Here is a 15,213-nt window from a genome sequence, read left to right on the forward strand (position 1 = left end):
CCCCCCCCCCAAAGGGCCCCCCCCCCCCCCTCCCTCACCACGGACTACTGAGCAAACCGTCATGCTTGGTGTCAATTAATGTATAGATTATTGTCGACCATGTATTGCTTTATCTGGAGGCTTTTACAGCGCGTGTTGACGTCGTTTTCTATTGAGAGTAAAGGGGCCGTTTTAACTATGAGCTGGCTATCCATTTTGCTTTCTGTGGTTTTTTTTCCCCGCATCAACCTGACTGTTTGCAGGTATCATTGAGTTCATTGCATCTCATGGATGAATTTAGCTGATATATCACCTTGTCAAGAACGGAATTTGACGTTCTAATGGTGATCGGCCATCATGTGAAAAACTCTGTCCTTGACCTAAGCTAAACGTGCGTCGGAGTTCAAGATATGTATGAATTCAGACATAATCATAAGGACTTCAAGCATATTCCCTTCCAATGTTCCTCGATTTGATTTATAGTGAAGCAACCAGTACTGTTGCAGGTCTTTCTTCCGTTCTTACTTCAAATAGATAGATACTTCCCACTTACAATGACCTACAGTACCACCATTAATATCTCTTGATTGATCTTAACAAAGATTATTGTCTTATCCCACAACTTAATCAAGCCAACCACCTTAGAATTCGATGAAACTCGCTATTTTGGAAGAAAAATAGGCATGGCATGAAACTCGCTATTTTGGAAGAAAAATAAGCATGGCAAGAGTCAAGAGATGCATGCATATGTGTAATATATTATGATCATTTCGGAAGTATATATTTATGGCAACCTTTCGCAATGTTATTGGAATCCCCCCTTTGAGTATTGGTCAAGCAAGGCAGTAACTACGCCTAAATAGACTCCCTCCTGTGTAAAACTACTCGTCAATGAGAGCATGAGGTCCCCCAACACACATTCTATTTGAATCTTCTTAATAAATACACACCACTTATCGTGGCGTCGTTTCATTTTTTCCAGCAAGGAATAACGAAAAGCGATTGAGGTCTTCTTCCGGTTTTTTTAAGTTCGAATAAGACCTCGGTCAAATATGGTTGGAAATATAAGAAATTAAGGCATTGGTATACTCATCAACAAATGTGACCAGTGATGCTCGTATATGTATTATATTTCAATTAAGGTGATCGCGATTGTTTACCAGTCAAATTACCCCACTACTAGAAAATTCATGAGATATTTTATCGGTATTTATATTTAATTTTATTGGTTAATTTTTTATTAGGATTTTATATTTATTAAAAAATTTATTAGTATATTATTATACTAACAAAATTATTGATGGATTTTTTATATAAAAAAATAATTATGTATTTTTTAATACATTACAAATTATGTTTTTATTTTCATTGGATCTCATCTGTGAAGCGTTGTTTTGTCAATAATTTCGTTACTATTTTTTATTTTTTTTGGTATCATGTGAGATACCACCCTTTATATAAATCGAATTCTTCTCCTTGCCATAATAAATAATGATAATGTAAAAGAATCAAACACGATGCGAAAGTTTATACATTAAGCGTTGAAATTCGTAGAAAATTCATGATAAAAACAAGGCAGCAATTCAAGATATCCCTTTCATATGCTCTCTATTTTCCAAAAAGTAGAAGAAAAATGGACACAACCTTTTCGTAAAACCTGTCTAAAAGCCACTCTTTTTGAAATTGTAGTTTTGATTTAGTCTCTCTTGTCCTTCCTTCGTTAAGAGACTAGGCCTTCCATCTAATCTAATCTCCCTCGGACAACTCAGTACCCCTCCAACTCTATTATTAACATGCCTTTTAAACCTGTCTTCAATAGCAAACAAAGTTGGCGCCCTATATGGTCCACATTTTGCACGTCCCCTCCCTTACCTATAATTAATCACCAGCCATATACGCCAAGCTTACGCATGTTCATTACCTAATGATAATCATTACTATAGTTTTTAAACTATATCAAGCTCTCCGTCTTATATCAACCAAGTTCAAAGTTAATTCAAGAATGATGATAGTTATTTTTTAAAATGTTTTTTTAATATATTAAAATAAAAAAATTATTTTAAAAAAGTTATTTTTGATATTAATAAAACATTTAATTCTATATACATACATACATGCATACATATATAAAAGATTGCTGATTAAATTTCATATTAACAAGTGGACTCGCCACGCTAAATTTGAAAAGCATAAAAGTTTCCTTAAATACATCATTGATTTGACTGGATTGACCGGCAGCACGTGTAAATTACACATGCTCTTGTTTGCGGCGAAGAAAATTACTGACCACATAAAATAAATTGCAAAAACAAATAAGGAAAATAACTTGTAGCTTTCCATTGCTAACTTGAATTTTACACCCTTAACCGGCCTCTAATTATTTCTCTAACAGAGTACAAAATCTTGGATGACTTTCACTCGGTCCTCCGTTGGTTTTAACGGAGATATTTAAATAAATAAATATAATATTACTAATAATACTAATTGACACCAAAATTGGCCAGAACAGTTACCACCGTACAAAATTTGCCGTGAAATGGCTAGTAATTAAACGACGGCAACGAAGTCAAAGTGCCGCCAGTGGTTCCGAGTTTAAGAAATGGAAGAAATCATCATCCTCCTGGCAGACCGATGATAGAGAACTAAAATCTTGAAGTGGGTCAAGAAATATGTCACCAAAATCTTGATTAGACATAAAGCTCTCCTCAAAAACCGATGTTGTCGCCGTCGCCATAACTTGATCATCAAAGAGTGAAGGCCCTGAGGTTCCAAAATTGAAAAAATCATCTAGAAACGGCGCGTCTAGTGGTAAATAGTCAGTCGAGTTGCTCTCCCCGAACGCTTCTTGATTGTCTTGGTAACTTGGCTCCTTTTCAACTTCTTGGAAAGGATGGGCCGGTGGTTTGTGTGATTCAGCCGAAGGTAATCTGAACGTGAGCACAGATTTTGGAGATGACAGGCTGTGAGACTCATCAGCAGATTCATAACCGGAGCCAGAAGCTGTGTCGACATTGATTTCCGGCTTCTTCTTTTCTTCTCCTTCTCGCTCTCCCACTGTGCTTTTCTCTTGTTCTTGCGCCTCCTCCCTACCAGGCGGTGTGATGAAGTTTGTTAAAGCATCCGGCCCTCGAATCTTGATAGCCGCATTATCATACACCCTTGCAGCCTCCTCAGCGGTGTCGTAAGTCCCTAACCATAACCTCTGACGTCTAGCAGGATCTCTAATCTCTGCAGCCCATTTACCCCAAGGCCTTTGCCGAACGCCACGGAACTTTCTGCCATTGTTAGTTGATTGAGGAGCAGATTTTTTCGCTGGCCGTTGAGGAATATCACCGACACTTCTTTTCCGGTTATTGGCAACAGCAGTAACAATGGCGTTAGTTTCTTTGCAGCTGGCTTGGATGTTAATCTCGTTCACGTATCTTTTCACCCTTTGCCGGCCAAACAACCCTCCCTCCTCATCACTAGAAGAGTCTGTGGCATCATGGTCGGTAACTGTTACTCTAACGAGCCTTGGTTGTGGGTTTGATGGTTCTAGTAAGCGGCACCGGTCATCGGAGGGAAACTTTTTAGGCTTTAAGGATGGCTTTGTGAATTGTTTTGTAACTTTTTTGTGTTCAGTGTATTTTATGGGACATAGGATACTCTGGTCTGTCATCTTTTCTGGGATTTATCCTTCCTCTCTTCTAATTATCTCTTACAAAGCCTCCCTAACTGCATAGAGAGAGAAAAGGAGAGCCAAATAAAGAGAAAGAAAAAGGTGAGCAGCTGTGAAGGAAAAGATTGCTACTTGTGGAGAGATAAAACCAAGACAAGGATGACTCAGAAATCTGTCAAAAAGACACAGGAACAACCCTTTCAAGAATTTAAGAGATAGCCCTCAAACCCCAAAACAAACTGTGATAGAAGAGGAGAGAATCCCTTTTAAAATCAACAAGGGTTAGGAAAAAGGAAAAAACCAAGAATATAAAGCAGGAATCGACAGAACTAACAAAGAAATAAAAATCAAAATAGGAAAAAAACAAGAAATCACTCTGGTTTCTTGAAAAATCCTCAATCTTTCTTGTCAAGAGAACAAAAAGAATCAAATCTTGATTGATCAAACAGAGGGAAGGCAAAGAAGAAAAGGGTGGGTTTCTTGAGGTATTGGAAGCCAAAAATATCTTGAGAGAGAGGGAGGGACAGTGGGTTTTTGAGCAAACCGCAACAGACTATGAGAGAAGCAGAGTTTTCGTTGCAGTGGCGACTACAACACTGAAATCTCTGTCTTATAGGATCCCAACAGCCGAAATTGGGAAAATTTTATTATTAACATATCTCATTTTCACATTTTATATTTCTTTTTTAACATAGTGATATATATATATATATATAATTAATCAGGGTAGTGAGTAGCCAGGGGCAGGGCATAAGATACCGGTGGGGAAGTGCCATAAGATTTCAGGAACCCGACCTGCCAAATCCCCAATACGGTGTGTGATTTTGACACGTGGTGTTGTGGGCCTAAACTAGTTTCAGGCCCAATTAGAGACGTAAATTAGGTGCTGAATCAGGGGGTGGGAGTCTTGTCTCGGTTAGTGTGATGCCAGTCACGTGAGGCCCAAGATACCCGGGTCCGTTTAATTTTGGTTTGCGGTCAATTTCTTGACTATTTAAAGAAGGCATTGTTTTTTTTTTTTTTTCTAATACCAAAGATTTTCGGTATTTGATTATTTATTGATTGGATTTTGTTGTGATAACCACATATTTGATTCTGGTAATTATTAGAAAATTAAATTAAAACAAAATTAAAATTCATTATTAAAATATGAGAATTAATTTTTTTTCTTCCTTTATATTTCTTCAACCGGCCTTTGTATCCATTGTTATTGCAATTTCTTTATTTTATTTTTTGAGGGTGTTAGCCCTTTGAGAAATTAGGTGTTTTGATTTTAATTTTAAACTCACTAATTAATATTCCAAATTTATTAATCAATATTCCAAGCTTGATTTCAACTTAGGTGTATGATAACAAAATTTGTGTGTCTAAAATATATTAAAAAAAATTATCGAAGAAACACTAGCTTTTTTACTCTATAAAAGGAATATCCCTTTTATATATTAAAAAATATTATTTTTTTCAAATCTAATGTACTTTTAAAATACTTCTAAACATAGATTTAACAGCAATGACTAACAGCCTATGTTGTGCTGGCTTGCTTGAGGTGAGTTTTCAATTTTTTACCCTTAAAAAAGTTTCAGGCTGAGTTTATTTATTTGTTTAATGAGATTTGCATAAAAAAAGAAAATAAAATAAAATTACTTTTTTTACTGCCAGAACTAACGTGGCAGGCAACCTAGAACTCGCCGCCTTTTATAAATTCTGTGTGGTACATCTCTGGGCATTTTTCTCCTCTTCCTGTTTGCACAACCGAGATATGCTTGTCTCACTTTCCCTGGCAATACGTGTCAACCACGGGGCTTAAAAAAAAAGATAATCACAATATTTATTTTATTTCTCTCTGTATGGTAATTACTTGCTTCCATAGTTGTCACATTTGTTTAGTTGTCTATCCCATAAAAATGCTCCATTATTAGATTAGTTTGATCAATTCATATCTATTCTTTAAAATAATATCTTAATTTTTTTTAAAAAAATAATGTTATCTAAACTAAATTTGAACTATGTTAATTTTAAACGAATCATTTAAATGAATAATAAACCTAGTTTAATCTGGTTAATATTAAAACTAATTCAATTTAAAATTTAACTTCAAATAAACTACAAACCATATATTTGCTAAATTAATTTACATGCCAAACCAAGTTTAACAACTATACTAACAACAACAAAAATAGAAATAAGAAGGGTATAAGCATGTATAATGATGACGATGAAGTTTTGTTTTTGTTAAATATTATTATAAAAAAAATTTAATGAATGAATGAGTTGGAAAATTAACCAATACAAATTATATTTTTCAAAATAATCTTAGTTTAAGTTGTGAATTTATTCCAATTTCTCTGGTGAGTGTTTCAAGCTTTTAGAAAATTACAATTAGAGAGAAGTATCTTATCTAGCACAAGAAATAGAAAGAAATATATAGGGAAAAAATAAATAGCTGAGCAAAAATTAGGTCAATTATATCCTTTTTTTAATAAATCATATATACACAAGTTAAATAAATTGATCAGTCTCATATTAAATGAAAGATTTTTTAACTTAAAATATTATATAGTTTAATTTTTTAAATTAAAATGAAATAATAAGATATCATATTAATAAAATTATCTCATTTTAAAAACTTAAACTGTGATTTTAAGATTCAAGATACTGTTTATATAAAATTCCTCATTCCTTTTTGTATTTTTTTTTTATAAAAAAAAGAGGGCATGATACATAGAGTTGCTTTGAAATAAACGGTAGATGAAGAAGGAATAGGGAAATTCTTTCTAGGACAAACATGCGGAATGACATGAAAATAATCCTCACCAAAAACACTTACACCCTTTTTCACATGTATGCATGGACATTGAATATCACTTCATTAGATGAGTATAGGGGTGAGCAAATTTGATTCGGTTCGGTTTTTATCTAAAAAACTAATCAAAATTAAATTTTAAAAAACTTGAAAATTCAAACCGAAACCGAACTGGAACCGGTTCAAACCGACCGGTTTCGGTTCGGTTCAGTTCGGTTTTTTAACAAAAAAATCCCTGGCAATACGTGTCAACCACGGGGCTTCAAAAAAACAAAAAGATAATCACAATATTTATTTTATTTCTCTCTGTATGGTAATTACTTACTTCCATAGTTGTCACATTTGTTTAGTTGTCTATCCCATAAAAATGCTCCATTATTAGATTAGTTTCATCAATTCATATCTATTTTTTAAAATAATATCTTAATTTTTTTAAAAATAATGTTATCTAAACTGAATTTAAATTACACTAATTTTAAATGAGTTATCTAAATAATTGATAAATCTAGTTCAATCTTATTAATATTAAAACTAGTTCAACTTAAAATTTAACTTGGGATAAACTACAAACCATGTATTTGCTAAATTATCACGTATCAAGTCAAGTTTAACAATTATGCTAACAACAATAAAAATAAAAATAAAAAGAATATAGGCATGCATAATGATGATGAAGAAGTTTTGTTTTTGTTAAATATTATTATAAAAAAAATTAACGAATGAATGAGTTGGAAAATTAATTAATACAAATCATATTTTTCAAAATAATCTTATTTTAAGTTGTGGATTTATTCCAATTTCTCTGGTGAGTGTTTCAAGTTTTTAGAAAATTGCAATTAGAGAGAAGTATCTTTTCAAGCACAAGAAATAGAAAGAAATATATAGGGAAAAAATAAATAGCTGAGCAAAAATTAGGTCAATTATATCCTTTTTTTAATAAATCATATATACACAAGTTAAATAAATTGATCAGTCTCATATTAAATGAAAGATTTTTTAACTTAAAATATTATATAGTTTAATTTTTTAAATTAAAATGAAATAATAAGATATCATATTAATAAAATTATCTCATTTTAAAAACTTAAACTGTGATTTTAAGATTCAAGATACTGTTTATATAAAATTCCTCATTCCTTTTTGTATTTAGAAAAAAAAAAAAAAGAGGGCATGATATATATCACTTCATTGGTTTTTTTGATTATTTTTTTCTCGGTTTATTTGGTTTCTTGATTTTTTTGCTCATCTCTAGATGAGTAGAACATGAAGGCCATACATTTCTGTCGTAAATTATATATATATCATCATGTTCTTGGATTAATGTGATTTTTGCTGGAATTCTTTGCAATTTCTTAGAAGGTAGGGTCCAAATATTTTTGGCAGCCTGATATGTGAAAACACAAAGGTCAATTTCTGTACCCTTGAGCATCATTCAACAACATGAACTGGGGCTTTCAGATTTGAATCAAATCAATGTGTGTTCACACACTAGAAAAGAAGTTTCTTTAGCTTTGTTATTGGCGCAATTTGTGGTTCTTTTTTCGGGGAAAAACACTAAATGGTCTCAAAATTCTAGGAAAACAAACAAGAAGACAGAAGATCAGATCATAATAAAAAAAAAAAAAAAAAACAAGGTTGTTATGAGTGTCTGAGGATTCGATTTTCAAGCTTGCTTTCACGATAGTACCCAACACGAGACAAAGAAGATAGAGGAGAAATTAACAGTAAATATTGAGAAACGCAAAATGTAAACAGGGATATATATAATACAATATTATTATTAATTTGATTCATAGTAAATATTTGAATGGTGTGCTTCTAATTAATTAAATAAGTAATATCTACTTAATATACAGTTTTAGGGTAATTGTAGGTATCTTAGGACCACCATAATTACTCCTCTCCACGTCTTAAAACTAATTAACAATTAATATGGAATCATCCATGCCAAAGTAATATCGGAAGATCTGATTTAAGTATCTAGTAATTCACTCAATAATCTTTATTTAAGCTCCAACTTATTGTAAAAAGTTCCCATTGTAATGCTTTAAATTAAGAAAAAATCACATAAATGTTTTAGATTTTTTCCATGTATAGAAAAGCTAAATTAAAAAAAATAAAAAGAAGAAGAAGAAGAAGCAATTTCATGCAACTAAAATAATTCATTTTGGTCCATCCTCCATCCTTGATATAATTAATCATGTCATTTACCAAATTAATTATTTTTTTCCCTTTGTCTGATCATTAGCAACTAATCATACTAGTATTTGCCCGGTTAATTCCATCATTTTGTCACCACACATCGAGTCTCCATGTAAAGATCCAAAGACTAATTAAGGAAGTGACCAAAAGAAGAATGATCAAATTTATTATATTTTCTAGGCTACAATAAAGAAGAAAGGATTTCTCCCATAAAAGAAGCTTTTGACCCGAAGCAAAACCCCAAAAACAGCCAAGAAATTAACAAACGAAAAATAATAAAATTTACGTTATTTTCTTGGCTACAACAAAGAAGACAGGAATATTGATTTCATAAAAAGAAAAGAAAATAAGCTTTTGACTCTTAAGCAAGGCCCTAAAGAACCAAGAAATTAACAAATGATTGAAGAGTTTGAAAATGAAAGAATAATTAGAAAAATAAAAGCCGTAGTGCGGCACAAATTTGTTTGTATAACTTGAAATTCTACACTAAATCAAACAAAAAAGCCGACTATTTTTGTTTCTGCTAACCCAATTATAGACCTTAATTAATTTCCTTGCTTGCCGTACCTTACAATTTCAGCCATATGTTTAATTAGAAGCTTACAATCTCAATTATAATTCAATCTCTGAAGAACAATCACTCAATTTGTACCAAAAAAATGTGGCGACCTGGAACTCATAGCTATTTAATGTCTTAATTTGCTGCTGTGTTGGCCAATGATTCGTTGTTAAGCCCTCAGTCACAGGTTGGTAACAGTATTACCAAATTTGAACTGTGGAAATTGCCGAATTGGATGATAATATTTTTGTTGTATGCATCACCCGCTTATGCCCAGATATATCTGGTTTGGACCCTTGTAAGCTAGCTCTTCTCGATTTTCTCATGCAAGAGGGTAACGTTTTTAGGCAAACCTTACATGGCTAGATGTCATCAGGGGTACAGCACGCCTGCGTGCATAATTGCAAATGCTATATGGCACTAATCATGGGAAGAAGGTGCCTTCACATGAGGATGTTGATGTTCTGTACTAGTTATATACATATTGTCTCATGAATTCTTTGTTCTTTGGAACACAACATGTTGGATATTATTTTGTGGAGATTCAAGAATTTAATTGCTTATGTGTGGATTTTATTATTAAGTAATGTTTGTTGATCTAAAACATGTAAGCACGAGGGACTTCTGTCCCAAGAAAAGTAAAACTGATTATTAGTTTTTAATTATAAATTGATCGTTTTTAAGAGATTAATCAAGTGGTTAAAGAATGTTTACGAGTTTGTTTAACCTAAATCAAAATAATTCCTTCCTTTTTTTTCTTAGGGAATTTGGACCTTATTTTTTCTAGTAATAAATAAAGCATGGAATATATAATATGATGTATGGTTATATATGCTGTAGAGCTTATATGATGTTGTTGGATGGTTGTCTTCTAAAATAAATGGTGGATTAAGGACAAGGTGTTGAATAATATTTCACCTAGCTAGTACACAAGTGGGAAAAGCTTTGGTGGATAAGTGATCAGCTTTTTTTAATTAATAAGCTCACTTATGATGTATCATTATCCAAGGGATCTACATCACAAAATTAATCAAATGAAACTAAATTGTAATGTTGTTTTTTGAATTAATTAGCATTTTAACCTTGTGCTTTTATTTGCGTGATACTAAAACACGAGGTTAAGAATTAAATCCATAGCTATTAAATTCAAGATAGATTGGTGACTTGTCGTCCATCTAGAATCTAATTTAAATTTAAAAATTAATTTGATTAAACTTGATTGACTTAGTTAACCAAATCCAAATAATATATTAGTAGGATAACTTTATTTTATTTTAAAAATAAAATAATATCATTTGAATTATGTAAGCTATTTTAACAAGCTCATTATCAGCTGGAACTTGTAGCTGGAGCCAAATACAATTATAACTATGAATAGATTACATCTATATTGAATTATGGGTATAGTTAGTAAATTTATAAAGTCTTGTTAGGCAAAAAAAAAAATTATATTTAAAGATGATCGTTGCTCAATCATCCATTAATTAGAATCCGTTGAGCTTATTATTAATACTTGGTATCTGAAACGAAATGGCATGTGCAACCCGGCCGGTTCATTTGTCATCAAGGTTTAGATGGATTAACAAAACAATTAAGGCCTAATTTACAATTGAGAAGCATTTGATTTTTGAAGAGAGTGTATTTGTTTTGCAGAGACAATGGATATTTAAAGATCCCATGGTTTAGAAAGCGAAAACTATATGGATTAGCAAAGACAAGCATCAAAGTTGAGCAAACTTCTTGGACATTGGCCCCTCCATTGAGCCAAGTGAACGAAAGACGGCTAGGGAAGAACACCGAATTCGACAAATCTCCAAGTGGTCTGCTGAGTTCTTATTATATAACAATCTTCTTAGATGCTTGTTTGGGTTCTCTTACGCTTAAAAACATCAACTATTTCACCCTTCTTCCTCTATTTTATTCTCTTATTGGGTAAAGGAAAAGGGAAATATCTATCAAATTGTTTTTGGTGATATGTATTTGGTGGTTTGTTAAAACAAAATAGCTAGCTAAGGATACCAGTCAATGAGCATCAAGTCCAAGATCCTTGCTTGGTGCTCTACATATACGTACTCTAGTAGTCATTTAGTCTTTAATCATCCCCTTTCAATCATGGATAAGTTAATCAGCTCCAGGCCCTATAAGCCCTTGATTCGAGTGTGATAGGTTATACATACTTTCTAGTTATTTAACTCATACTTTTTCACAAGTTATAAATTATTATTTTAAAAAAATTAAATTTTTCACAAGTTATAAATTATTGTTTTTTAAAAAATTAAATATACATACTATTTTTATATCTGTTTATATAAAAAAAGATTCAAATTAAAAATTAAAAAGTTCATCCAAATATCTAATAATCATCTATATAAAAAAATAAAAAAAAATATTACAAACTTTTCTAAAATGATCAAAAACAAAAATAAATAATAAAAAATAAGAACTAGAATTGAAAAAAAAAACATGTATTTTTTGTGGAAAAAAAAGAAAGAAACAAAATAACAAAAATAAGCAATCAAATAAATTATGTGCTTGTTGCTGTTTTATATGTGCTTCCGCACAATCCATTTCAAATTATAAAGAACTAATTATAATAATCTAAAGTAATAAACCTATATATATATATATATATATATATATATATGATAGAGGAAGAAGGGAGCTTTTATTCCTTTTAAAAAAGTGTTATTAAGTAGAGTTTAATTCGGTAAGTTTTTATTAGACATCTCTGAAAAGACTTGAGATGATCAATATTCCATGTTTTTGTATCAAAAAAAAAAGATTATTTATTTTATTTTCTTACACAGAAGGAACATTAAAGAGACAAATGAGCAAAATGATGAAGAGATTCGTAGAGTGAGGAAACGACAATCCAATCATCTGTTGACAAGAATTGAAGCCAAGATTTGTCACGGGATGAAGATGTATGCATACAGCTAAGTGCCAAGCTACAGATAAAAGGTCATGCATTTACAAAAAGTCAACAATGAGACAAATTATTATCTTTCCTCGTGGAAAATTTGTGTCTCTCTCTTCAGATTTCTTCTCTTCCTCCTCCTCCTCCTCCTTTTTTTTTTTTTTTTTTGCCCTAGGGTTCTATATATTTTACTGTATGTAAATTGACATGCTACAGGAAAAGAAAAAAAAATCAAGAGAGAGTTCCTGCCATGCTTTCTTGACTACGAGAGATTGAAAAAATAAATAAAAACTTGCAGATTTAATGTCGCGGTGACACTGAAAAGATTAAAACTTGTTTGTTTATAAAAATAGATGGAGTAAAAATAAATTTATGTCTAGAATATGTTTGGAGGAGAATATATTTTATCCTTTAAGACAGAAAAAAAGAGAGAAAAAAATAAATATCTTATATCCTGATTATTTTTATACTTTTTTTATCATGAAATAATAATTAAACGCTAATTGAATTATTATTTTTATATTGTTTTGTGTTGTATTATTGTATTTGTCTATGACTGCAGCAAGAGAAAATCCAAACAAAGTATTAGAATATCTTTTCAAAAAGATATTGATTGCTTAAAAATCGGAGGAAATAAAAGATAGACTCTGTGATTTTTTCTGTTTAGAAATCAAATTTTAAATGCATTTTTATTCAAATAAATAATAATTTGAAATAATCAGAATGCGGAGTGATTAGTTGAGTTTTTTTATAAAAAAAAAAAATAATTCTTTCTCTTAAAAAAAAAGGATTGGATTTGCGGGAGGTGAACCATATGTTAATAATCCCCATTTTTCTGTAATCAAAACCTAGAAATTAGTTAATATAAAATAATAAGCAGGAACAAGATCCATTCTAAAAAGATGGGCCACCTCCCACACCACAGAAGCTTTATTACCATGTCAGTCTTATGTTTGTGATTATTAATACAAACAATTTGAACTCGAAATTTGATGGTGCCCAAAATTTATTTATTTATTTATTTATTTTCTTAAAAGGAATGGTATCAGAACCCGTATTAAAATATTGATGTCTAAAGTGGAAACAATCTTCAGAGTGAAGTGACTGATCTCTCTCTCGTCATGCAAGCTTCCATTTGAAGCAAGAAATGTTGGTCTTTTTCTTCCCCTTCGCCACTTTTTGCCATGCTTGTGCATGCTTTCCATCCCTAACGTGCGATGATTGAAGAAAGTCCATTATATTATTAAAAAAAAAACTAGTTTTATCTTAATTAAACGCATGAAATCCTTTGTTATCGTCATTAATTACCCTTTAAGAGAAGATATCACATGAGTTTCTAGCTTGCGAGTTAGCAGAAAGAAGAATATTCACATGAAAGCCTCTTGCTTGACTTTAGCTAGGTGATCGAGCAGTAGATGGGTCAATTTCTCAGTCAAATTTCTAGAGTTTCTTTCTTAATTTCTTCTTCTGTATGGGTAAAAGATTGTGCCTTTAATTCAAAAGGCGAGACTTTATGGCAAATCAAAAGAATGGAAGAGCCGGCCTTGTGTATGTTGTGTGTGTGGATCGAGATACGGTGGAGATAAATATAGAGAAATGTGTCTGGCTAAAAAATCGTGTTGCTACGCCTATGCATACGGCGGAAAAAGCTTCTTTTAGGTTTTTTTTTTCACACGATAAAAGGCATCAATTTAAAAAATTATCTGACTCGGGTTTAAAAACTAAATATTCGACAAAATCCAAAAAAACGATATATGATATTTTCATCTAACTTGAAAAATACAAAAAAAAATTAATTAATTTAATATGCGGAACTAGTTAATTACATCGAAACCAAGGAAATTAACAATATAATATGGTATCATCTACTTGATTTATGGAACATAAAATTTCCCGCAAGGGTCACCAAAACAAGATTAAAACCACTTGATTATTTAAAATTTAATCGGACCAAGAAAAGAAAACTATGACGTATGACATGACTGATCTTTACATATATTTATTCATTCTGATGATTCAAGGCCAGCCAGCAATGCCAATAAATAAATTTAAAATTAGAAAGAAAAAAAAAAAAGGAGAGAGAGTCAAAAGTGAAACTCACGTGCTCTTCTTTCTTGGTTTTGAGTATCCATGAAGAAGAAGGATAAAAAAACACAAAATTACTCCAAAATATAATATAAGTTTCATTTTTTTTTAGATTAATATGGGTGTCCGGGTCAGCTTGTGTTAATCACGACTAATCCCACGGACCCTGAAGTTAACGACCATGTAAGCCTCCAGTGGCCATCATATAAGCAACCAAGAACTTGAATCTGAAACCACAAAGAGAGCAAACCTCTTGTTCCCATAAGTTTCCCACTTCTTTATAAGGTAAGTGGTAGCATCGTGTTCTTAAAAGATATAGGAGTATATATTGGAGGCTATCAATATGCATGTTCATGCATAGATAGAACATTTACAAGATTCATTGCACAAAATTAAATTAATCAACCGATATATACACATCCTTACCATATTTTTTTCAGCTGATTTTCAAGAATTCAACAATATATAGTATTATCTAAGTGGTCATGCTATGCTCCATCCACTAATTTTGCATATAGAAAATTGTTTTCCAAAAAGTTTAATATTATCCATTCATATAAATGTATATTTACAACTAGATAGAGTTTTTTTATAACCTTTTTTTCAATTTAAACTATATATTATAAGAACTTGTAGATTAATTAAGGATATGATCATAGTTTATTTATTCTATTTACGTACGTTTTATTAATCACACTAACAAAGATACCAAAAATTTCTGTCTCGACTTAGTTATATTACCCGATCCTTCTAAATATATGTGGGTGTAATGTTCTTTATAAAGTGCGTGGTCAGCGTATTAATTTGTATTTAATTAAAAAATGAGAAAAATAATAACCTTTTCAATCCATCAATGAGAAAAATAATAACCTTTTCAATCCAACACCAATAAGTAGGGGTAATCATTTTCGGTTCGGTTTGGTTTCTATCAAAAAAAAAATCAAACCGGAAAAAAAAATTTGAAAAAAAACCCGAAACCGGGTCAAACCGACCGGTTTCAGTTCGGTTCG

The 15,213-nt window shown here is 31.3% G+C and overlaps 1 protein-coding gene across 1 annotated transcript; it reads right to left on the reverse strand.

Moving 5' to 3' along the window:
* Positions 1-2,292: 2,292 nt before the first annotated feature.
* LOC105113457 (ethylene-responsive transcription factor CRF4-like) lies at positions 2,293-4,301 on the reverse strand. Its single transcript, XM_011009634.1, has one exon. It carries the CDS (start codon positions 3,635-3,637, stop codon positions 2,546-2,548), a length of 1,092 nt encoding a protein of 363 aa, XP_011007936.1. The 5' UTR covers positions 3,638-4,301; the 3' UTR covers positions 2,293-2,545.
* Between the last annotated feature and the right edge of the window lie 10,912 nt (positions 4,302-15,213).

The sequence above is a fragment of the Populus euphratica genome, unplaced genomic scaffold, assembly GCF_000495115.2.
Source record: "Populus euphratica unplaced genomic scaffold, PopEup_1.0 scaffold421.1, whole genome shotgun sequence".
Lineage (NCBI taxonomy): Eukaryota > Viridiplantae > Streptophyta > Magnoliopsida > Malpighiales > Salicaceae > Populus > Populus euphratica.

Excerpts from the sequence above, each read along its gene's own strand:
- LOC105113457 (XM_011009634.1), bottom strand. The coding sequence starts at position 3,637 with ATGACAGACCAGAGTATCCTATGTCCCATAAAATACACTGAACACAAA.